This window comes from Zonotrichia albicollis, chromosome 20 (assembly GCF_047830755.1).
Source record: "Zonotrichia albicollis isolate bZonAlb1 chromosome 20, bZonAlb1.hap1, whole genome shotgun sequence".
In the NCBI taxonomy this organism is placed as follows: domain Eukaryota; kingdom Metazoa; phylum Chordata; class Aves; order Passeriformes; family Passerellidae; genus Zonotrichia; species Zonotrichia albicollis.
Genome location: NC_133838.1, coordinates 12,536,111 through 12,558,251, shown reverse-complemented (window position 1 = coordinate 12,558,251; position 22,141 = coordinate 12,536,111). Strand labels below are relative to the sequence as shown.

The following is a 22,141-nucleotide window of genomic DNA, read 5'->3' as shown; positions in this document are numbered from 1 at the left end:
CCAGACGGGTCCCTTGCTCCTGTCCTTGCAGGGCCACAGCGCTCTGTGCTCAGTTTGATGTCCCTTTGTTGTGCCCTGCCGGGGACGCTCCCTCGGGGGTCTCGGGGAGGCTCTGGGGACGGGCGGGGGTCTCAGAGAGGCTGTGCCCGGTTTTGGGGATGGGCGGGGGTCTCGGGGAGGCTGTGCCCGGTTTTGGGGAAGGGCGCGGGCGGCCCCGCCGTGGCACGGGCTGGACCCGCACATCCCCCGTGAACCCCCGCAGGCCGAGCCCGGCAATCCCCGCCGGTGTCTCCCGGTGCTGCCGGGTGCCGGAGAGCCCCTGCCGCTGTTCCCGCCGTGGCTGCGGTGCCCGCGGCGGCCCGGGGGTGACCCGGAGGGCGATCCGGCAGCGGCGGGGCCGGCTGGTACAATGAACCATTGCTGCGAGCGCGGGGAGGAAGGGGGGGCGAGGGGAGGGGAAGCTCTTGCTCGGCTGCCAGAGCCGAGCAGAGACAGGGGAAGCTCTCGGCCGGGCGCTCCCGCTCTCCCACGGCCGCCGCCCCCGCAGCCCCGGCGCGGCCCGAGCGGGGCTGCCCGGTGGTCCCGGAGGGAGCCCCGTGCGAGGGGAGGGGTCCATGCCGGCCGGACAGGAGCGCTGACGGCAGGAGGTACGTGTGCGCTGTGAGGGGCAGGGTGCGGGGGCTCAGCCCCGTCACAGCGCGGGGGTCTCAGTCCCCGGGCCCTGCGCTGCTGGGAGATGCCCCCTCCGTGTGCGGGGGTCTCGGGGGAGGCGGCCCCTGAGCTGGGGGACAGATCCCCGCGACACTGGTGGGGACTGCTGGGGGGCTGCTCTCACTGTGCCCTCCCTGCTTCCCTGGGAATGCCCGGGGGTGGGAGGAGACCCTCGTCCTCACCATCCCGGGGGCAGCAGGTCAGCGGGGGCTGCGGGGCGTGTGTGAAGGTCCGGGGCACCCACCAGCACCAGCTCACCATACCGAGGGCAGCAGGTCAGTGTGTGAAGGTCTGGGGGCTGCGGGGTGTGTGTGAAGGTCCGGGGCACCCACCAGCTCCAGCTCACCATCCCGGCACTAACTGGGATTAACACCACGTCGGGGAGCCTGCGGAGCACATGGAGCCCTCACCGTGCGGGACCCGCAGGCTGGGGAGGGGACAGGACACACACACACACCTGTGCCCTCCGTGCCCGCAGGTGCCCGTGGGCTCCCAGCCCAGCCAGCGCTTTATTGCAGGCTGAGCTCTCGTGGCTGAGGCTGGGGGAGCTGCAGGGGCTCAGGCCCTGGCCGGGGCGGATGCTCTCCCCGGTCCCTGCAGCTCCGCTTCGTCCCTGATCCTTGGTGTGTCCCAAGGAGGGACAGGAACTCGCTGCTTCCTGCCCTGCACAATTCCCTCCCCACCCCGCTCCTCCCGGGACATTGTATTTGGAGCCCTGGCCGGCTCCCTCCCTCCGCCCCTGCAGCCCCTTGGATCCGGGAATTGCTCTTCTTCCAGCGGAAATCCTGCTTTCCCAGCCAGCGATGGGGCTGGAAGCCTGGACAAGGGGGGCTCCCTCTCCACTGAGCATCTTGAGCCAGGGAGGGGGGCAGGGGACCCCTCTGCCGTGGGCCCTGTGGGTGACAGGTGGCCTTGCAGAGAAGATCACTTTGGGGGATGGCAAGTTCTTCAATTTTCATCCTAGGGAATAGCCCTGCTTGTGGGCATGCAGGGGATGGGGGCCATCCCTCCGTGCACCCCTTGTTCTGGAGGAGCCTGCTCCCACTGGGAGCCACAGGGGGCTCACCAGGCACCGGGTGAACTGGGAGGGCTGGAACTGGAGCAGGGTTCCTCTCCAGGTATAATCAGGGTGGCCTTGGGCCTGGGGGCAGTGGGGAAGGGGCAGGGACACGCCACCACCAGCCACAGAGCTGGAACAAGGAGCAGATGTGGGCTCCTGACCCCTCCCCAGGTCTGTGGGGTCCTGGGCATGGGACGGTGGCACAGCTCCAGGTCCTGTGTCCCAGTGTCCACCTTCCCCTTCTGTGCTGCAGCTGCCTCATGCCCAGGTTTTCCTGCTGGGCCCAGGGAGCTCCAGATCACAGAGGGACAGAGGAACCTCGGTGGCACCAGGCTGGGCTGTGCAGCCCTCTCGGTTCCTCTTCCCGGGGAGCAGGAGCCGGGTCTGCACGGAGCAATGCAGGGTGTCAGTGTGGGACAAGGCACGGAGGGATCCAGGACAGCCAGGGGGCTGCAGCCCTGCTGTCCTCCCTGCCTGACCCTCCCAGCTGTCACCATCCCCAGGGCACCAGGTCCTGCCAGTCCTGTGGCCTCTTGCTGGCCACAGCACCATCCTCTTCCTCCCCCCAGCCCACACCGTGCTCCTGCTGCTTCCTCTTCCCACTGCCTGGCTGCTGTGTGAGTTCCTCCGGCAGCCACCTCCTGCCCAGGGCGTTGTGGGCCCCTCAGCCCGGCAAATGCCACCATGGTTGTCCCCACGGCACGGGGTGTGACATTCCCAGCATCCCACATGGCTCCATGTGGCTGCATCCCCCCAGAGCCTGACTTACCCCATGGTGCATGGCAGGGAGGTGACCCCAGGGGTACCTCAGCACTGTGGGTGACATGTGGGGTGACGATGGGGTGCGCAAGGGACATTGTGCCCTGCCTAGCAGCTGGGGATGGGGCTGAGCTGCCCCGGTGTCCCAGGGGCCCGGGGAACAGATGGAGGGGCAGCCGGGGCTGTGGCTGCTCCGTGCCCAGCCCTGCCTGGCGGGACAGGGGTGAGGAATTGGCCGGGGCTCAGCGCGGGCGGGACCTGGCAGCTCGGGAAGGGCTCAGCTGCCATCTGCTCCCCGGCTCCAGCAGCTCCTTTTGGGGAGAGCCAGAGCCAGACACCGCCGTGCAGCCATCGGACACGGCACCAGCTGCGTCCCCTGCCCGTGGGCAGCGAGGGGATGGAGCCGCCCCGGGGTGAGCTCGGGGGCTCTTGGGTGTGCAGGGAAGAGGAAGCCTGGGTGCCATGCTGCTGCACATCACCTAAACCCTCCATGGGGCACATGGGGGTTCCACTTGCCTGGAAGGTGCTCCTTGCCATCCCTGTCCCTGCTGGCACCTGTGGCAGCTCCACTGCTTGGTCAGCGCTGAAATTCAGCAAAATGGGAAGTTTCTGAATGTGGTGGGGGGATGATTCCCACCCAGGGGGGACCGGGTTTGTGAGAACCAGGGTTGTTCATCAGTTTAAATAGCCACTAATTATCAGGAATAAAACCCCCAACCAGCCGAGTTTCCTCAGATTTGGCAACGGTGCCCTGTTGGCAACGGCTGCAGCCTTGCCACACCACCAGTGTGGAAAGCAGAGATGGAAGGGGAGAGCTGGGCTCTTTCCACCCCTACTGAGAGAGAAGAAAGGGAATCAATAACCATGATTGAGAAAACCTGCCTGAAACATCTCATCCACCCCAAACCTTTGTCTCCTCCTGCTCCTGGAGTGCAGAGGGCAGGACACCCTCCTGCTGCTTCCCTCTGCTCTCAGCTGGAGACAGAGCCATGCTGCAGACTGGTGTGGGTGGTTGTCCAGCAGCCAGGGCAATAACAGGGCTGGGCATGGGCGTCTCCATACAGCCATGACAGGAGAGGTCTGATTTCCCCCTCCTCCTCCTCTGTGACACCTTCTCTCTCACCACATGTGGCCGGAAGAGCCTGCGCTGACCACAGCTATGCGAGCGGGGACCTCGCTCCCCAAAACACCCACACCCACCAAGCAGAGGCTGTGGGGATGGGGACGCTTTGGGGTCTGGCTCCCCTTCAGCCTTGGGACACACATGGCCTGAAAGGACGTGAGCAGTGTGGTGAGGACGCAGTGAGAGAAAAACCCACTGGAGGATGTGGTTTCAGCCCACACCGGGGTGTTGCAGCCCTCGGAGGAATGCTGCAGCTTTGTGGGGGTGTTGCAGATCATGCAGAGCATTTTAGCTCATGCAGGGGGGTTGCAGCCTGTGAAGGGCTGTTGTAGCCCATGCAGGGGTGTTGTGGCTCGTGCAGGGGTATCACAGCCTGTGCACGGTGCTTCGGTCTGTGCAGGGTGTGGTAGCTCAGGCAGGGGTGTTACAGCCATGCAAGGGGTGTTGCAGCCCGCGCCGTTGGTGTTGCACCCCGTGTAGAGGTGTTGTAGCCCATAGCAAGGGTGTTGCATCCTGTCATGGGGTGTTTCAATTTTTCAGGGGTATTTTAGCCCTTGGTAGAAGTGTTTCAGCGTGTGCAGGGGCGCAGCAGCCCTGGAAGAGGTGCTTCAGCCCATGCAGAGGTGTTGCAGCCTGTACAGGGGGATTTTATCCCATGGAGGGGTGTTACAGCCCATGGCAAGGGTGTTTGAACCCCTGCAAGGGTGCTGCCCCCACCTGATGCCCTCCCTGGTGTCCCCAGGCGACTCTTCTCCTCCCTGGAGTGCCATGGAGCAGCTGGAGTGACCAGAGGAGCCGTCGCAGTGAGTGGGGCCACCGTGGAGCACCCACGGGTGCCGGGGGACATCGTGGGGTCCCCCGGGCAGCACAGCCCTCCTGCAGCAGTGCCACTGGCCCACGGGGACCCCGTGTCCCCCTGCTGTGGGGGGTGGCAGGGTGCCCCAGGGCCTCTCCATGTGTGCGCTGGCCCCGTGTGTGCCCCTGCCGGGGGGGCGCGGGGCTCACGGACCCTCTGTCCCACAGGCGGTGCCCAGGATGGGCTGCGTGCCCTGCAAAGAGAGGGGGGCTGGCAAGGGGCAGGCGGGGGGCGAGGGGGGCTCCCTGCAGCCCCCTGCCTCCCAGTACGACCCCGACCCCACGCAGCCGGGGGCCATCTTCACCCGCATCCCCGACTTCAACAACTTCCAGGGGCCGGCGCTGCCCTCGGGCCCGTCCTTTGCGGAGCCCGGGGCCTTCCCCTCCGGCGGGCTGCAGGCGCGGAGCGGGGCGCTCTCAGGTCAGCGGGCGGCTCGGGGCGGGGAGGCAGGGAGGGAGGGAGGGAGGGAGGGATGTCCTGCCAGCCCGGGGTCACCGCCGTCCCCTCCGTGTGCCACAGGCGGCGGGGTGACACTCTTCATCGCCCTGTACGACTACGAGGCCCGGACGGAGGATGACTTGACATTCCAGAAAGGGGAGAAATTCCACATCATCAACAACACGTGAGCCCCCCGCACCTCCTGCCACCCCAGCACCCCCATGCCACCCCGGGGAGGGGCCTTGGTGCCTCGGGTAGCCCCCCAGGAGCCAGGCTGGGGACCCAAGCTGTGTCTGCGCTCCATCACTCAGCGCCAGGGCCAGGGCCATGAGCTGGGTGCTCTCAGCAGAGATGGGTGGGGGAGAGCAGGTCCGGGGTGCTGCGTGCAGGGTGGGGACGCACACGGTGATGGGTCTGTCTGTCTGTCTGTCTGTCCTTCCTCCTCCACGTTCTCTGTTTCCCTGCCCAGGGAGGGGGACTGGTGGGAGGCCAGGTCGCTGAGCTCGGGAGCCACGGGCTACATCCCCAGCAACTACGTGGCCCCTGTGGACTCCATCCAGGCGGAAGAGTGAGTAGTGGGGGACAAGGGAGGGAGACACACCCCAACCCCACCTGCCTCGGGCCCAGGTGTCCCTGTGAGCCCCGGCAGTGCTCAGTGCTGGCACGTGGGTTCCGTGGTCCCCTCCTGGCGCTGAGCCCCCTCGCTATGGCAGGTGGTACTTCGGAAAGATCGGGCGCAAGGACGCGGAGCGGCAGCTCCTGTGCCACGGCAACTCCAGGGGCACCTTCCTCATCCGGGAGAGCGAGACCACCAAAGGTACAGGCACAGGGCTGGGGGCACCAGGGGCTGTGCCCCACGTCCCTCCCTGACCCGTGTCCCACGCAGGTGCCTACTCCCTCTCCATCCGGGACTGGGATGAGGCCAAGGGAGACCACGTCAAGCACTATAAGATTCGGAAGCTGGACAGTGGGGGGTACTACATCACCACCCGTGCCCAGTTCAGCACCGTCCAGCAGCTGGTCCAGCACTATATAGGTAGGGTGGAGTGAGGACTGCAAGGGGGGACAACAGGAGGGGTAGGGAAAGCTCAGAAGACCCTTTGGTAAGAGATGGGGCTGAGGGGGTTGAGCTGGGGAAGGAGGGGGCTGTTCTATTGGTGGCATTAGGGGGCTCCCTGACTCTCCCCTTTTCCATGCCCAGGGTGCAGGGAGTTCCCGTTTTCTCTGGTGGGTGGGCATGGCCCCGGATGCAGCTGGGGGGACTGAGAGTCCGGCCCAGCCGAGGGGGTGCAGAGCTGTCCCTGGGGCAGGTGGAGGGGGTGCATTTCTGTGCTGGGGGTGAGTGGGTGACACAGAGCCTTGGTGATGCTGGGGCGGTGGGAGGGGAGCAGAGGGCTGGGGGTCTGTGCCCACTCTGACTCCTGTCCCCTCCCTGCTCCCGTGCTGCAGAGCGGGCGGCTGGGCTGTGCTGCCGCCTGGCTGTGCCGTGCCACAAGGGAACCCCCAAACTGGCCGACCTCTCAGTCAAAACCAAAGACGTGTGGGAGATCCCCCGCGAGTCCCTCCAGCTCCTCAAGAAGCTGGGGAATGGGCAGTTCGGGGAAGTCTGGATGGGTAGGGCCTGGTGGGCAAGCCAGGCAAGAGGCAGGGGGGACGTGGGGGTACCCCCAGGCCTGGTGCCCCACTGGGAAAAGCTCATGCCTGCCAGGACAGGCTGAGAGACACCGATTTGCTGGCATGAGGAATTATCCCATGTCCTGCTCTGGGTTCACATGGGTCCCCCAGGATGCCCCATGTCACCTCTGCATGGGCAAGCAGACTCCCACTGCAGATGGGACCACAGCACCAGGCCAGGGGGTCCCACCTTCGTCATCCTCTTCCTCCGGCATCATCTGCTTCCTCCACTCATGCATGCTGCCTTCATCCCATCACATCCCCTCCCTCCTGTTCCCTGCCTGCCCCCCATCCCCTGCAGAGTACAATGACGGGTTGTGCCATCTGCTCACCCACCCGTGCCCTGCCGTGAAGCCCCAGACCCTGGGATTAGCTAAGGACGCCTGGGAGATAGCTCGGGAATCCGTCACCCTGGACAGGAAACTTGGCATGGGATGTTTTGGAGACGTATGGATGGGTAAGGCTGGCCCGGCCGGCCAGGGCTGGGGAGCACAGCGGGCAGGAGAAGGCTCCTTCTCTCCTGGCAGGGAGCACCACAGGGTGCCAGGAGGTACCTGCTTGTGTGGGGGAGATTAAAACTGGCACAGAATCCACGAAGGGTTTGGGAATGGGGTGAGGTCGGTACGGGTGTGAGGGGAACTCCTTGTCCTGGGTGGGATGCAGTGGGATCACAATCCCTGCCCAGGGATCCCGTCCTTGCCCTGCCCTGATTCCTTTTCCATCCATCCATCCATCCATCCATCCATCCATCCATCCATCCATCCACTCACACAGGCATGCACGCACACACCTCTCCATCACACAACCCTCTGCCCTGACCTGGCTGTCCCCTGCGCTCATGGTGACTCTGTGTCCCCAACGCAGGGACGTGGAATGGCACCACCAAGGTGGCAGTGAAGACGCTGAAGCCGGGGACCATGTCCCCCGAGGCCTTCCTGGAGGAGGCCCAGATCATGAAGCGGCTGCGGCACGACAAGCTGGTGCAGCTCTACGCCGTGGTGTCGGAGGAGCCCATCTACATCGTCACCGAGTTCATGAGCCAGGGTCAGCGGGGGCACTGCCTGGAGGGCTCACAGGGAGGGCACCCGTGGGTTTGGGGGTCTTTGACACACTCCTTCTGCCTGCAGGCAGCCTGTTGGATTTCCTCAAGGACGGGGACGGGCGCTACCTGAAGCTGCCCCAGCTGGTGGACATGGCTGCCCAGGTACGGGGGCTGGTGCGGGGTGGGGGGTGCCCCGGGGAGTGCTGGGGTCTCCACTGCTCTGTCCCCCAGATTGGGGCAGGTGCCCAATCAGATTGGACATGGCCGCCCAGGTACGGGGGCTGGTGCAGGGTGAGGGGCGCCCCTGGGGTGTCCTGGGGTCTCCAGCACTCCGTCCCCCCCAGATTGCGGCGGGCATGGCGTACATCGAGCGCATGAACTACATCCACCGGGACCTGCGTGCTGCCAACATCCTGGTGGGAGACAACCTCGTCTGCAAGATCGCTGACTTCGGCCTCGCGCGCCTCATCGAGGATGACGAGTACACAGCGCGGCAGGGTGGGAGCGCCCGCAGTGTCCCCTGCTGTGTCCCCTAGCCTGGAGATGGCCCTCCCGGGGCTGGGTGACCGGGGCTTGGATGCCCCAAGCTATGGTGTGCTGGGAATGGGGTGATGGACACCCCAAATTTATGGGTGTTTGAGGTGATGGATGCCTTGGGTCACCTCAGGGTATGGGTGCCCCAGGGAATGGGTGCCCCCAGGGACAGGTGCCCCCAGGGTGTGGGTATTTTGGATGATGCATGTCCAAGGTGATGGGAACCCCAGGGGCAGGGTATCCCCAGTGCCTTGGGTGCTGGGTGTCCCATGTGTGAGCTGCCCCAGGCAGGGGGTGCCCCTAGTGCAGAGTGCCCCCCGTTCAGGGTACCCCTGGGGCAGGACACCCTCAGCAGGGGCAGTTCAGGCAATGGCGCCTCTGGTGTGGGATGTTCCAGGTGTGGGCTGTCCCCAGAGGTGGGCGCACCAGGTGCAGGGTGCTCTGGGTGCAGGTGCAGCCCCAGCCATGGCTCACCTGTGTCCCATTGCAGGTGCCAAGTTCCCCATCAAGTGGACAGCCCCGGAGGCTGCGCTTTTTGGGAGGTTCACCATCAAGTCGGATGTCTGGTCCTTTGGCATCCTCCTGACGGAGCTGGTGACCAAAGGCCGCGTGCCCTATCCAGGTACGGCCCCTGGGGCAGGTGGGCTCGACAGGGCCCAGACAGGGGCTGACCTCCTCAGCAAGGCTCCTCCCATGCCTCAGTTTCCCCCTCAGAGGGACCAGTGCTGAACTGGGCTCCCACCCAAACCCCAGGACAGTGCCGCTGTGTGCCTCAGTTCCCCCCTCAGTGCTGGCTTGTCCGAGGTGGTGCTGTCCCTGAGCACAGGGTCCTTGTCCTGCAGGGATGAACAACCGCGAGGTGCTGGAGCAGGTGGAGCGGGGGTACCGCATGCAGTGCCCGGGGAGCTGCCCCCCTTCCCTGCACGAGCTGATGGTGCAGTGCTGGCGGAGGGAGCCCGAGGAGCGCCCCACCTTCGAGTACCTCCAGTCCTTCCTCGAGGACTATTTCACTGCCACCGAGCCCCAGTACCAGCCCGGGGACAACCAGTGACCCGCTGCTGGCGCTGCCGGGAGCCTCCGGGGTGGCTTTGGGTGAATCTTTATTTCTTTAGAGGTGGTTGCTTCCTTTGTCTGTTCTCAGGGCGGGCACAGGGCTTTGCACAAGGATGCTGGACTCAGAGAGAAGACAAACCTGTGTGGCCCAGCCCCCCTACCCCAGTCCCTTTATTGCCTTCACACCCAGCTTGGAACCTGAGAAGGGCTTTGGCTGCAGGGGGGACTATGGGGAGCCCTGTGAACCCCCCGGACACCCCCAGACCCACAGAGAAGCAGAGGGCTTGGGGGGAGCTCCCCCTGCCAACCCCAACCTCTTCTTGGCGCACAGCTGGGGGGGTTCAGCCCCCCAAAGTCCCGGCACTGACCTGTGGGAGGTCATCTCAGCCCTCCCTCCCCGGTGTCTCCTTTAATTTATGAGATTTTATATGCCTCCCCCAAGCAGCCATCGACCCCCCCAAGGGCTCCCAGTGCTCGGGGGACCCCCTTGTCCCCCCCCTTATCTCCTCTGCTTTGTGGTAGAGCCACGTCCTGAAAGCCAAACGCCCACCGTGCCTGCCCTGGGGCCGGGGGGACACGGGGAGTGCTGGGGGGCCCAGCAGGCGGGGGCAGCTCTGCCCCGGGGGCTGCTTCTCCTGCCCCGTGGGGCAGACGAGGGTACGGCATGGGGCAGCCCCAGCTCGGCTCTGCCCTCTGCAGCAGGAATCGCGGGGTCTGGGGGGTGTCGGTGTGAATGGAGGGCGCCCCCCTGCCTGCTGCCCCTCCACGCACCCCGTTTGGAGTCCTGTGCCCCATGGCCAGTAACGCCCCCCACCCCCAGGGCAGGGCTGTGGGTGGGCAGTGCCATGGGGAGAGGGAAGGGCAGGGATTTGTTGTTTATTTTTTTTAATGAAGTCTGTAAATACAGAGAAATAAAACCTTTCTAACAAACTGGGGGCAGCCCGGGTCCTTCTGCCCCTGCCCCAGGAGGGCAAAAGCCCTGGGGGTGCTCAGAGCTGGGGGCAACGCTGAGTTACAGGGTTTGGGGTGGGAACGCCCATCCCAGGGGCAGGGGTCTCCCAGGCTCAGCCAAGCCAGGACTGAGGGATGCCCCCTTGCCCCCTCCAGCCCCAGGGCACAGGTCTGGGGGGCTCCTCCAAGGGGGGAGCAGAGAAATCCCCCTGTCCCAAGGGCCATGTGGGGAGGAGACACATCAACTTCCCTTGTGAATAAAAGCCTAGAGACGCTGGGTTGGGAAGCACTGGGGTTTGCAAAGCTGCCCCCATGCAGGAGGGGACTGTCCCTCCTGCCAGCTGTGGCAGGGAGTGCTCCTGTGCTGGCAGCCTGGGGAGGAAGGGGTTAATTTTCCTTGCAGCTTGGCCTCCCCAGCAGGGCCCAGCTGTGCCGGTAATGAATTCCTCAGCACTGATGGGAAGGAGGGACTGGCCCCCACCCCAGCCAGGGGGCTCAGGCTATGGGGAAAATGCATGTGGGGAGGGGGGCAGGGTTTGGGGACATAGCAGGGGCTGTGGGGATATGCCGAGGGGTCTGGGGACACACCAGGAGTCTTGGGGCATGCCACCATCCCTGGGTGCCGCCAGGCATCTTCACACCTCCTACAAGGGCGTTTGATGCACATGGCGGTGGAGAGGAGCAGGGCTGGATGTGCCCCCAGTGCCCCAGCCCTGGGGAAGGGCCAGGCCCAGCCAGGAGGGTGGCAGGCTGCCCGGGGCTGGGGGACAGGGCCGATGGCGTGGCAGGGACAGGAGAGGCCTGGCTGGCACCAGCAGCCCCAGCCCCAGCTCCATCCCTGCTCCTGCCCATTCCTGCCTGCTCACGCCCTCACAGGGACTGATCCCACCATTCTCTGTCCAGCCCCAACTTGGTGATGCCATCCTCCCATGTCCCAGCCAAGCCCCTTGTCCCCAGCAGGGCTGGTGACAGGAGGGGGTCAGGACCTGGGTGGATTTGTCACAGTAACCCGTGTGCCACCCCAGCCATGTCACCAGAGCGTGTCCCCATTTTGCTGCCATTGCTGTGAAAGCCCTCGGGGATGTGGGGCCCGAGATTGCAGGTGCCTGTGTGAGGGGGCTGAAAAGGGGACCCCCGTCCTGGTCCCCATCCTCTCATCCTCCTCCTCCCCCAGCAGGAGGGTGAGGGGCTTAGAGGATTTTGCTGCGGGGTGGCCACAGGCTGGGCAGGGAGGGGCATCGATTTTTTGTTAATGCTGAGCAGTATTGATTGGGGTGGAGGGGCAGCTGTGGGTGGGCACAACCCGGGGTCGCCCTTCACAGAGCTCCTGTGGCTCCCAGCAGGGCCCACCCTGCAGCCAGCAGCCATGGGCAGGTGGGCAGGGAGGCAGGACCCCTCCTAAGGTGCTGCAGGCTTGGTTTGCTTCAGAGCTGGTTGGGGGCTCGAGGGGGAGAGCAGAGCACAGCTCAGAGCTGGGGGCTTGTCATGGTTTGACAATGGCACATTGCCAGTGCCCCCATGAAATTACCCTCTCCACCAAAGGGCTGGAGGGGCAGAGCACAGCTCAGAGCTGGGGGCTCGAGGAGAAGAGCCCAGCTCAGAGCTGGGGCAGCGCCCTGGCCCCCTCCCCTCCCGGCTGGCCGGTCCCTGCACAGCTCCAGAGGGGACAGAGAGCAGCCCAGCCCCATTCCCCGGCCCTGCCCTGCACCCGAGGCTCCCTCCAGCGCCCCCACGTCCCCCTGATGCTCCAGGACCCTCCTCCCCACGGTGCCCACCCCCTTGCCCCGTTCCTGCCCACACACCTGCCCAGCCCAGGTGGCCCGGCTGTGCCTGGCTGCTCTGCCAGCACGGGGGGTCTGGAGGCGGCGAGCCCCCCTGGTGCCAGGGCACAGTGTGGGGATGCTGCAGATGGCTAGCGCTGCAGAGCCTGGCACAGACAGCAGTGCCACTCTGCCCGGGTGCTGCTGGGGACCCCCGGGACCCCCAAGGACCATCCCCATCCACAGCAGGGCGGGGGCTCGGCCCTGTGCCCCCAGTCCCCAGGGACTGGCAGAGCCCGCAGAGCCCTGGGCCGTGGAGCAGAGCCACGTCTCCGTGGCAGCAGTGGCCAGACAACAGTGGAAAATGGCCAAAAATGTGGGTTTAGGCTTGACCAGGCTTGAGCCTGCCAGCCCAGGCCTGCAGGCACTGTCCCCTCAAAGGGGAAACTGAGGCACAGATGAATTTATCTGCAGTCACCCAGCAGCTCAGCAGCAGTCACTGTGAGGGGACACCTTTTTCCACAGAAAAACAACAGATAATTGGGAAGAGCTGTGCACTGACAACAGCAGCATCTGTGACAGCAGTCTGTGGATTTGGGATGGAGGTTTTCTGGGCGTGGGAATGGTCGGGTGACAGAGCAAACACGGGAGATGGGGAGGGGCACAGTGGAGCCTTGCTCTGCTGGCCTCAGGGCTGCTCGGAAATGGTTTTATTGGGAGAAACTGGGAAAGGTTTTGCTGCTGCTCCAGGGCTGCCTGGTGCTGGAATTCAGGCACGAATTGGGCTTTTCTGCTGCAGTTACCTTCATGGAGACAAAACCTGGCTGGCCACAACTCTCACAGACCTTAGAAGGTCAGGATCCCCCACCCAGACCCCATCAGGGTCTCTGGACAGTGCTCCCCACAAGGGCATTGCCTGTATCCCAGCACAGCATCAAACCCTTCCCCTGTCTCCTTGCTCTCCATCCCCTGCCCCAGCTCTCCCCACAGCCCCCCAGAGCCTGCTGCCCCTGCTCCCAGCCCGGGCTGGTGCCTTTGGGGGTGACCCGGCCAGGCTCAGCCTCGGGGCCAGACCCGGGCAGCTCGGCCCGGCCCGGCCCGGCTCGGGGGCGGCTCGGGGGCGGTGCGGGTAGCGGGCCGGGCCGGGCCGGCGGCGGCAGAGCAGCCGCTAGATGGTAGCGTTAGCCCACGCCAACGCTGCTGACACAGCACTGGCGGGGAGCGCGCCCGCTGACCCGGGCGGCCCCGGGGACCCGCCCGCGCCGCCCCCGCCCGGCTGAAGGGAAATCCCGGCAGGGCTGGGCCCCGCGGAGCGTGACACGGGTGGCGCGGGCACCCCTCACCCGCCCGGTGCCCGCTGCCGCGGCTGGAGCCGCCTGTGCCCACGGGGACGAGTGGGGGACCCCGCTGCCAACCCCACCTCCGCCCCAAACCCAGACCCCAAACACCCCCAAACCACACAGGGCACGAGCAGGGTTCAAACCAGGCCTGGGCACGAGCAGGGTGACCCACCCAGCCCAGTGTGGGGTGCTGGGCACCCACGGGAGCCTGGCAGGGCCGGGTGGGGGGGTCCCTCCCACTGCAAAGCCCCCCACTCAACTCCTCATCCTCCTCCAGCCCTGCCCGGGGCTCCATGCCAGACTGGTATATATATTTTATGATAACTATAGAGATGCACTTCAAACCTGACAAAGGACTTTGACAGTTTTAAGCATCTCTTTGATTAATACATGACCTTTTAATGCTTTGGATTAAATTAATAAATCTTTTACATTCTAACCCATTCTGCTTGCAATGTCATGGGTTTTGCATGACCTCTCTCTCTTCCCTACCCTGTCCCTCTGTCCCTCTCCCCCCGTCCCTGCACAGGTACAGTAATCCACAGCCTTGCAATATTTATGGGGCACAGAGCCCTGCAAAGCCAGAAGGGAGGGGATACTCCTCCTTTTTTTTTTTTTTTGAACCATCCCTAAAAATAGCAAGAAAATTCAAAGCTGACATTCAGGGCGAGGGGACGAGGAAGCCTGCAAAGTTGCTCACTCAGCCACCAGCAATTGCAGCGATCCTGTCTGCGTGTGCAGATTCCTCTGCTGACCGGGCTGGAGCCCAGGCCTGCACTCTGCTCGGCTCCCAGGAGCAGTGCAGCCTGCTCCCCATGCCTGCCCTGGTGTGCAGAGCCCAGCCAGCCCCAAACCCGGCCCCGCTGATCCTGCTGGGGTGCACCGAGGGGATGCATCTGCACCTTTCCAGTTGCAGTAGGTCCCAGCTGGAGGACAGCTCTCAAGCTCACCAGTTCATCCCAGTTTAGCGGGATGAGCTGGGGTGAGCAGTGTGTCTGGAACTCAGATTCCCTCCTCGCTGCCTGTTGATCCGAAAACACCCGTGAAACCCCAGCGTGCCCCACAAAGGGCTGCTGTAAAGCCAGGTGCTGTGTCTCTCCCTGCACCCATGTGTTATTCCATCGATGACTCACGTGTTATTAGCAGCCAAGCAATATTCCCAATTCCCTGGAGTTAACCCTTCACTCGTCACTTACAAAACCACGATGTCATAACAAACATCACTGGTATTATCTGCTTTAATTGTATTGTATCTACCCAGCTCCGGGAACATTAACAGCGACGGGACTTGGTGCTGGGGAGATGCTCCGTGGAGCTGTGGGGAGGGAGGTTATGGGGTGCTCAAGAAGTTGGGAGGCAGATCCCCGCTCTGCCACCCCTGTCCTGAGGGGCCTTGCTCACCACCCTTCCACCTGGCATTCCCTTATCACATGGCCAAGAGGGAACACAAAAAAACTGGAGGAACAGGGTGCTGGCAAACAACAGGGATATTGCTAGGACTCAGAGAGATCTTTTGATTAAAAAAAAAAGATAAATAAAAAAGAGTTAAAAGTTGGGGAGGCGGGGGAAAAGGAAAAACGGATGCGGTTGGCTCAACGGGCACACTGGGCTCCGTGGGCATACTGGGCACACTGGGCACACTGGGCTCCACGGGCACACTGAGCTCCGTGGGCACACTGGGCACACTGGGCACACTGGGCTCCACGGGCACACTGGGCTCCGTGGGCATACTGGGCACACTGGGCACACTGGGCTCCATGGGCACACTGGGCTCCACGGGCACACTGAGCTCCGTGGGCACACTCAGTTCCATGGGCACACTGGGCTCCACGGGCACACGGGGCACACTGGGCTCCACGGGCACACTGAGCTCCGTGGGCACACTCAGTTCCGTGGGCACACTGGGCTGCATGGGCACACTGGGCACACTGAGCTCCATGAGCACCCTGGGCACCCTGGGCACACTCAGCTCCGTGGGGTGCACGAGGGCGCAGGGGTGCTGCCCTGCAGACAGCCACGATCCCGTGCACCCCAGTTTGTGGGGAGGGGGCTGCAGAGAGCCCTGTGTGTGTGCCCAAACCCTGCCTCCCCGAGGAGGGGGCGCGCAGTGCGGGCGCACCCCGGGAGAGGGCAGCAATGCCCCGCGCATCCCGGCGGGACCGCGGCGAGCGGGGGCGGCCCGGGGGGGTTACCCTGCCCCGGGTGTCCCCCCCCAAAGTGTCCCCTCTCTGCGAGGACCCCCCTCCCAGGGCGGCGCTCGGCGGCCGCGCGCCCGTCTGCGCCCCTCCCTGCGCGCCTCGCAGCGACTGGGAGGAGAAAAAGGGGGGGGGAAGGAAGGAGGGGAAAAAAAGAGGGGGGGGAAAGGAAGGACTACAAGGCCCGGCATGCCCCGGCGGTGCTGCACGGCTCCCCGGGGTGCCGGATGCTGGCCGTGCCGCTGACAGCGGAGCGGAGCGGAGCCGCGGTCCCCGCCGCGCACCGAGAGAGGAGCGAGGGGCTGGGCGCGCCTGGCCGCCGGCTCTGCTCCCCCCCTTTTATCCCAGCCCCCACAAAGCCGGGAGCGGCAGAAGGCAAGAGAGAGGGAGGAGGTGGTGGTGGAGGAGGAGGAGGAGGAGGAGGGAGGAGGAGGAGGAGGAGGAGGAGGAGGAAGGGGGGAGGCAGCGGCAAGCCAGGGCTCTGCTGCGCTGTGTCTTTCTTTGCTTTCCGCAGGCGGCGAGCGGCGGAGGCGCAGAGGGGAGGTCGGTTCCCCTCCGCCTCCCGCTCCGCTGCCTTTTGTGTGTGTGTGAGAGGCGAAGGGGGGGGGAGAAAAAAAGAGGAGGAAAAAAAGGGGGAAAAAAAAGGTGAAAAAAAGGGGGAGAAAAAAAAAAGGAAAAAAAGGGGGAAAAAATAAGCTAAGCGGTAGAGGGGAGAGAAAATCCCGGAAAAAATAAAATAGAGGGGTGGAGGGGGGGAGAGGGAAGGAGGAAAGAGCAGGCAGGGGACGGAGGAGGGGGCGGGCTGGCAGGAGCGGAGTTGCCTGGGGAGAATGTGAGCAGGAGGCGCTGGAAATGCTCTCGTTGAAGGTGGCGAGCGGTGCCGAGGGCTCCGGGACCCCCGCGGCCGGTCAGGACGCAGCCCCGGCGGGCGGCAGGAGCCTCCCCAAGCGGGCGGGCTCCGAGGGGCGCGGAGCGCAGGAGCCGGCGGGTGAGTACCGGGGACCCCCGCCTTTGTGTGGGGCTGGGAGGTGGGGAGGACGCTCGGGACACCCCCTTTGGGCAGAGCGGGGGGGGGAGGAGGCGGCGTGTCGCGTGCATGTGTCCCCCCCCGCGCCGTCCCCTCCGCCGAAGTTGCGCGGCGAGTTGGTGCCAAATTGCCGGAGTTTAATGGCACTTGTGGTGGGGAGGGGCGCGCGGGCGCGGGGGGCCCGGGGCGAGCCCCCCATGGCGCGGGGGCTGCCGCGGCCGCGGGTTCGGCTGCTCCCCCCGGACACCCCCGGCCGTGCCCCCCCGGGTGCGAGCGGTGAGTGACAGCTGTCAGAGCCGGCTCCGGCCGCTAGAAGGCAGAGCCTGTCAGCCGCGCGGGGGGCTCGGGGGGCTCCCCGGAGCGCGGGGGCACCCCCGGGGTGCAGCCTCGCAGCGCCGTGCCCGGGCGGGCCGACCCGGGGGAGCGGGGCTGCCCTCGGGGGCGCTCCCGGGAGGCTGCGGGGCCCGGGGCGTGCGGGAGGCTCCCCCAGCCCCGCCGGTGAAGTTGCGTGGTCCGCGGCGCGGGGCTCGGCGAGCGGTTGTTACTCCCGTGCCTGTCATCCCCCTCTGATTTGTTTTTATCGATCAGCTGATTTACCCCCCCCCCCGCCCCCCCGCGCGGCCCCTCGGTGCTGGCGACAGGGACCACGGGGGACCGCGGTGGCTTCGGCGGGGGCCGGAGTCACCCCGCAGGGTCGCGCTGACGCCAGACCCTCCGCGCTTGGTGTCCCCAAGGCTGGCGCAGGTGGAGACACCTGAGTCCCCGCTTGTTTATGTGCTGGGGGGACGACGTGGCCGTGCCCACGACCAGGTGGCCTCGTGCGTGCAGCGCGCCCGGCCGCGGCTGCCGGGAGAGCCCCCCAAAAGCGGCGGGGTGAGCTCATTGTGTGCCACAGCGCGCGGTGGAGTCACTCCAGATTTATCCTGGCGTGACAGAGAGCAGAAGCGAACCCCCGGGGCGCCGGGCACGGATCCTGCCCCGCTCTCCTTCCCACCCTGCTCTGCCGGCGTGCTCTGGGTCGGGGGCGCGTGGTCCAAACCGGGGCCCCGTGGTCTGAATCGAGGCCCCCCTCCCAAGCCTCTCCCCCTTTGCTCGCCCCCCCAGGTGTCCCCTTACACTGGCTTCTCCTGCTGGGCTGTGGAATTTGCAGGGGAGGGTGGTGGTGGTGGTGGGGAGCGGGGGGTGGAAGAGGAGGGCGGAGGGGGGGGCTGGAGAAGGGATGGCGCGGCGCCAAATTCCGCTCTGCCATGTCTCTGTAACCTGAATAGGCCAACTCCATCCCCGGTGCGAGTCCCCCGGGGCTCTGCCGCGCTCCGATGCAGTCAGGCGGGAGGTGGCTCTCGCTCGGCTCCCGGCGCGTCCCCCCGGCAGCCCCGGCCCGCTTCCCTCCCGGAGCGGCCGGGCAGGAGGCGGAGGTGCTTTGGGGGAGCGGGGTTGGCACCGTGGCGGCCGCGGGGTAGCCAAGGACATCCCCGAGCGGGGCGGCCGGCAGAGGAGAAGCCATGGAAGCCCATGGAAGGTTACGGGAAGCCTGGGGGGGCTGGCGCTGCCCTGGCCTCCTTAGAGGAGGCAGCAGAGACCCGGGGCAGGCTATTTCTGCTGAGATCCCGAGGAAAGCTCTGGGAGAATTGTGGGCTTCTATAAATAGTGTGTGTCAGCCGAGTGGAAACAGGGCCTTGAAATGCTCCTGCTATTCTCCCGAGTGCTTGGAACCAGCTCTTGGTAAACAGGGCAGCGGTGGGGAGGGCTGTTTCCTTCTTCCGGGCTCGGTAACAGGAGCGGGAGGGATGTGGGGGGGATTTTTGCCTGGTGATATGGCAGCGTTCCCCCCTGGGGCCGGCCGGCTGGATGCCGGGCTGTGGCCGGGCGGCCCGGATGCGGGATGGCCCCTGAATGCGTCGCAGATGTGTGTCCTCCCCCACCGCCGTCCCCTCCCCGCCCCACTGCCCGCCAAACTTCGGGGCCGGGATGCGCCGTGCGCTCCGGCCGCGCTCCCGGGGGTGCTGGGGGAGCTTTTGGGGATGAGAGGGCTCAGCCGGCCGGGAGATGCTCAGCACAGCCCCTCCTCTGCCGGCACTGGGGTGCACGGGGTCACAGCCTGGTTCCTTCTCTCCCATCCGTGTCCATCCGTCCGTCCGTCCCGGCTGGAGTCGTTCCCGCTCTGCCTCGGGGCGCTGAGCCGAGCCTTGGCCCCGTGCTGGAGGGCAGGGATTTGATCCCATGGGCCTTCCCAGGCATGTCAGGACACCCGGGGTGCTGGGGACCTTGTTCCTCAGGGGGCTCTGCATGCAGTGGGGACACGGGGACGTGTTCCCAGGGTGTTTGCTTGGCTCTGGGGCACATCCTGGCAGGCACAGTGCTGTGGTGAGCATTCAGCTTCCCACGAGGACCTGGCATCGTGCTCATTTGTCAGCACCCCTCGCACCCACACCCCAATATTCACCTTGTGCTGCAGACACTGGCTCAAAAGCTGCCTTGTTATTATTTTCCTTAAAAATAACACAAAAGGGAAATAACTGGGCTGTGCTTAGCTCCCCACTGGGAGTTTTTAGGGTGATGTACAGTGGGCTGAGCAGTGGGAGGGATCCAGCGCACTTCTGGTGGGATTTGGTGCTGGATTCGGAGTTCACCAGGGTGTCACAGGGCTGGGGGGCCCAGCCCATCCCCGTGTGCTGCCTGCCCGGTGCTCAGCGCTGGCACAGCCGAGCGCCTTCATGGCGTGGGTGGGAAGGGGCGAGCGCCAGTCCGGTGGGGTTTTTTTCCCTTCTCCATCTTTCTTTCTTTTTTTTTTTTTTTTCCTCCTTTTTTCTTTCTTTTTTTTTTTCCCTCCCTCTCTGTGGGTTGAGCGTTGGGGCGACAGACAGGGAAAGTCTGAGCAATGGTCTCCGTGCTGGTGCTGTCTTCAATCACCGCGTCCCAGAATCCCTCGCTCTGGGCCTTCTAGGCACAAGGGCTTACAGCGAAAATCGGCAGCTGCAGCTGCGAGTGAAAGCACAAGAGCCCGGCTGGGTCTTTGGCATCGGCAGGAGAGCAAAAAAAAGCTGGGGGAGGCGAGGAGGGAAGGGAAAAGGCGGAGGGAAATGTGCCCTGTGGTTTTTTTCCAGGCTTGCCACCGAGGGTTGTGTTTCAGAGCATCGGTTCCCGGGCGCGGGAAGAGGCGGGAGGACGGGGGGTGCGGAGCGATGCCTCCGGGGAGCTCATTAAAATCTGTCGGCTCCCCCCTTTCGCCGGCCGAGAGAGGCTGCATGCGGAGGGAAGGAGGGAGGGACGTGCTGGAAGGAACACGCCGGCAGAGCGGCTGCCCGGTGGGGACAGTTGCCGGCCCGGGCAGGAACGCTGCCCCGGGGGCTCACCTGTCGGAGCACGTCGGCCGCGGCTGCCAGCGAGGCCGGGACAGGGCTGGCGTGTGCCGGGGACTCCCTCGGCCGGGAGCGGGCTCGGGGGCCTTGGGCTGCCCTGGTGCTGCCAGGTGATGCCCGGTGCCGCAGGTGATGGTGTTTGGGGCGATGCCGGGGGCCAGGGGAGTGCGAGTGGGAGCTGTCAGCACGTGCATGGGCAGCTTCGGGGGTGCTGGCTGTGCGGGCAGGGCTTGGTGTGCAGGTGGGGCGTGTGGACAGGGTTTGGTGTGCAGGGAAACACTGCCTGTGCAGGCAGCGTTTGGTGTGCAGGCAGGGCTTGGTGTGCAGGGAGGGTGTGTGAACAGGGTTTGGTGTGCAGGGAGACACTGGCTGTGCAGGCAGGGCTTGGTGTGCAGGCAAACACTGGCATGCCGGAAGGGCTTGGTGTGCAGGTGGAGCTTGGTGGGCTGGCAGGGTTTGATGTGCAGGTAATTTGGTGTACAAGGCAGGGATTGGTGTGCATGGGCAGAGTTTAGTTTGCACGCAGGTTTTGGTACAGAGAAAGGTATTGATGTGCACAGGGAGGGTTTGGTGTGCAGGCAAAGATTGATGTGCAGGGATGAGGCTGGCTTGCAGATCCTGGGTGCTAAGGTGGGTCTGGGCAGGTGTTTGCAGGAGACCACCCTGGCAAAAATATCTCCTTCTCCTCCCCAGTGAAGGGGACTGAGAGTGTTGGGTGTCCCCCTTCCCATTCCAAATCCCATGACATGCTGGAGGGAGAGCATTGGTGCAGCCTGGCCTGGCACAGTGCGGGGAGACAGAGGAGAGGCAGAATGTGGTATTGATCCTCTCAGAGGGAGAGGGAAGCAGTTCTGGCATCCTCCAGCTCCAATCCTCTGCCCTTCCCACCGCTAAACCAGCTTCAGGCAGAGGGAGCACCATGCTGTGCCGTGCCATGCCATGCCATGCCATGCCATGCCATGCCATGCCATCGCATCCCATCCCATCCCATCCCATCCCATCCCATCCCATCCCATCCCATCCCATCCCATCCCATCCCATCCCATCCCATCTCTCAGCTGCCGCCTCCAGGGCCTCAAGCCCCACGCACACTCTCCCTTCTTCTCTCTTCTTCCCTCTTCCCTCTTCCCTCTTCGCCTCCTGCTGACTTCAGCGCATCGGCTTGGGCTCAGCGCCTGAACATTCCTTGCAAAACCTGGGCCTAAAATATCTGGAGGAGGATGGAGCGCCTTGGGCGAGGGAGATGAGCTCCTCAGCTGCAGGAAAGAGGGAGGCTGCTGGGCTGGAGGCAGCAGGGACGCTCTGCTCCCTGCCAGCTGCCAGCCCCGCTGGCCCCCCGGGAAAACGCCAGGAATAAATCTTGCCTGGTGAAGTCGGCAGCTTGGTTTGGTTTGGTTTAGTTTGGTTTGGTTTGGTTTGGTTTGGTTTGGTTTGGTTTGGTTTGGTTTGGTTTGGTCTGGATGTGCCCAGCAGAAGCAGGGGCACGAGCACCCTGTGGAGCGCCAGATGAGTGGCACAGGGAGTGAGGATGGCATTGGGAGAGGGGTGACAGAAGGGCAGGGTGGCATGGAGTGTGGTGACAACAAAACAGGGGGACAGGGAGTGTAGGGTCACAGGGGAACAGGGTGGCAGGGTGACAGTGGATCAGGGTGGCAGGGAACAGGATGAAGGGGGAGCAGGAGAACAGGGTGCCATGGGAGAGGGGCGGCAGAGAACAGGGCGACAGGGAGCTAGGATGGCAGTGGAGCAGGGTGACAGAGGAGCAAGGTGACAGGGGAGCAGAGTGACAGAGGAGCAAGGAGGCAGTGAAACGGGATGGAAGGGTGACAAGGGAGCAGGGTGGCAGGAGAGTGAGCTGGGTTGGGGTGGCTGAGGAGGGACAATAACTGCTGGGAGGGAGGTGCTAGGCGGGAGCTGTGTGAGAACCAGTTTGCGAGGTCCAGATTGGCAGCAGATCCTGAACCAGGAGGAGCTGAGCATCCATACGGCCCCTGCCGAGATCAGACGCGACGACAGCGACTCGGTTTGGGGGAAGAAATTGGAGGCGGGGGAAGCTTTTTTGCTGAAATGAAATTTGAACCCCAAAGTGGGAGGGAAGTGGAGGTGGGGGGCACGGCTCTCTCCACATGGTTATTACTGCTGTTTTCCACCCAGCTGAAAGGAGAATGTAGCTTAATATGGACCCGCAGGGAGGAGAAGCACTCGGGAGCGGGGATTTGGCAGGAGGGAGCTGGGAAACAGCGAGAGGAACGTAGAGGT

The 22,141-nt window shown here is 64.7% G+C and overlaps 3 protein-coding genes across 9 annotated transcripts in view; 2 read left to right on the top strand and 1 right to left on the bottom strand.

The window, feature by feature from the left end:
- PHACTR4 (phosphatase and actin regulator 4) overlaps positions 1-22,141 on the bottom strand; it is a 188,385-nt gene that overhangs the window by 85,596 nt on the left and 80,648 nt on the right. The window lies entirely within an intron of this gene.
- Positions 462-10,175, top strand: FGR (FGR proto-oncogene, Src family tyrosine kinase). Of its 4 annotated transcripts, none has more exons than XM_074555563.1 (13): positions 462-647; positions 4,396-4,456; positions 4,677-4,929; positions 5,029-5,131; positions 5,417-5,515; positions 5,661-5,764; positions 5,834-5,983; positions 6,397-6,561; positions 7,486-7,665; positions 7,749-7,825; positions 8,008-8,161; positions 8,688-8,819; positions 9,040-10,175. In XM_074555563.1, exons 3-13 carry the CDS (start codon positions 4,689-4,691, stop codon positions 9,246-9,248), a joined length of 1,614 nt encoding a protein of 537 aa, XP_074411664.1. In that variant the 5' UTR covers positions 462-647; positions 4,396-4,456; positions 4,677-4,688; the 3' UTR covers positions 9,249-10,175. The 4 variants fall into 4 exon arrangements, with proteins under 4 accessions (XP_074411664.1, XP_074411661.1, XP_074411662.1 ...); XM_074555561.1 differs by lacking the exon at positions 6,397-6,561 and adding an exon at positions 6,923-7,078 and having other exon boundaries at positions 574-647; XM_074555560.1 differs by lacking the exon at positions 4,396-4,456 and having other exon boundaries at positions 507-647.
- AHDC1 (AT-hook DNA binding motif containing 1) overlaps positions 15,743-22,141 on the top strand; it is a 49,883-nt gene continuing 43,484 nt past the window's right edge. Inside the window, exons 1-2 of one of the 4 annotated variants that reach the window (XM_074555763.1) lie at positions 15,743-15,871; positions 16,364-16,484. Coding sequence is in view for 1 of the 4 variants with exons in the window: in XM_074555760.1 (XP_074411861.1) it covers positions 16,349-16,484 (136 nt within the window). In the remaining 3 variants the exon portion in view is untranslated. Of the gene's footprint in view, positions 15,872-15,924; positions 16,040-16,261; positions 16,485-21,955; positions 22,140-22,141 lie in introns of those variants that run through there. The other 3 variants (XM_074555764.1, XM_074555760.1, XM_074555759.1) reach the window with 3 other exon arrangements.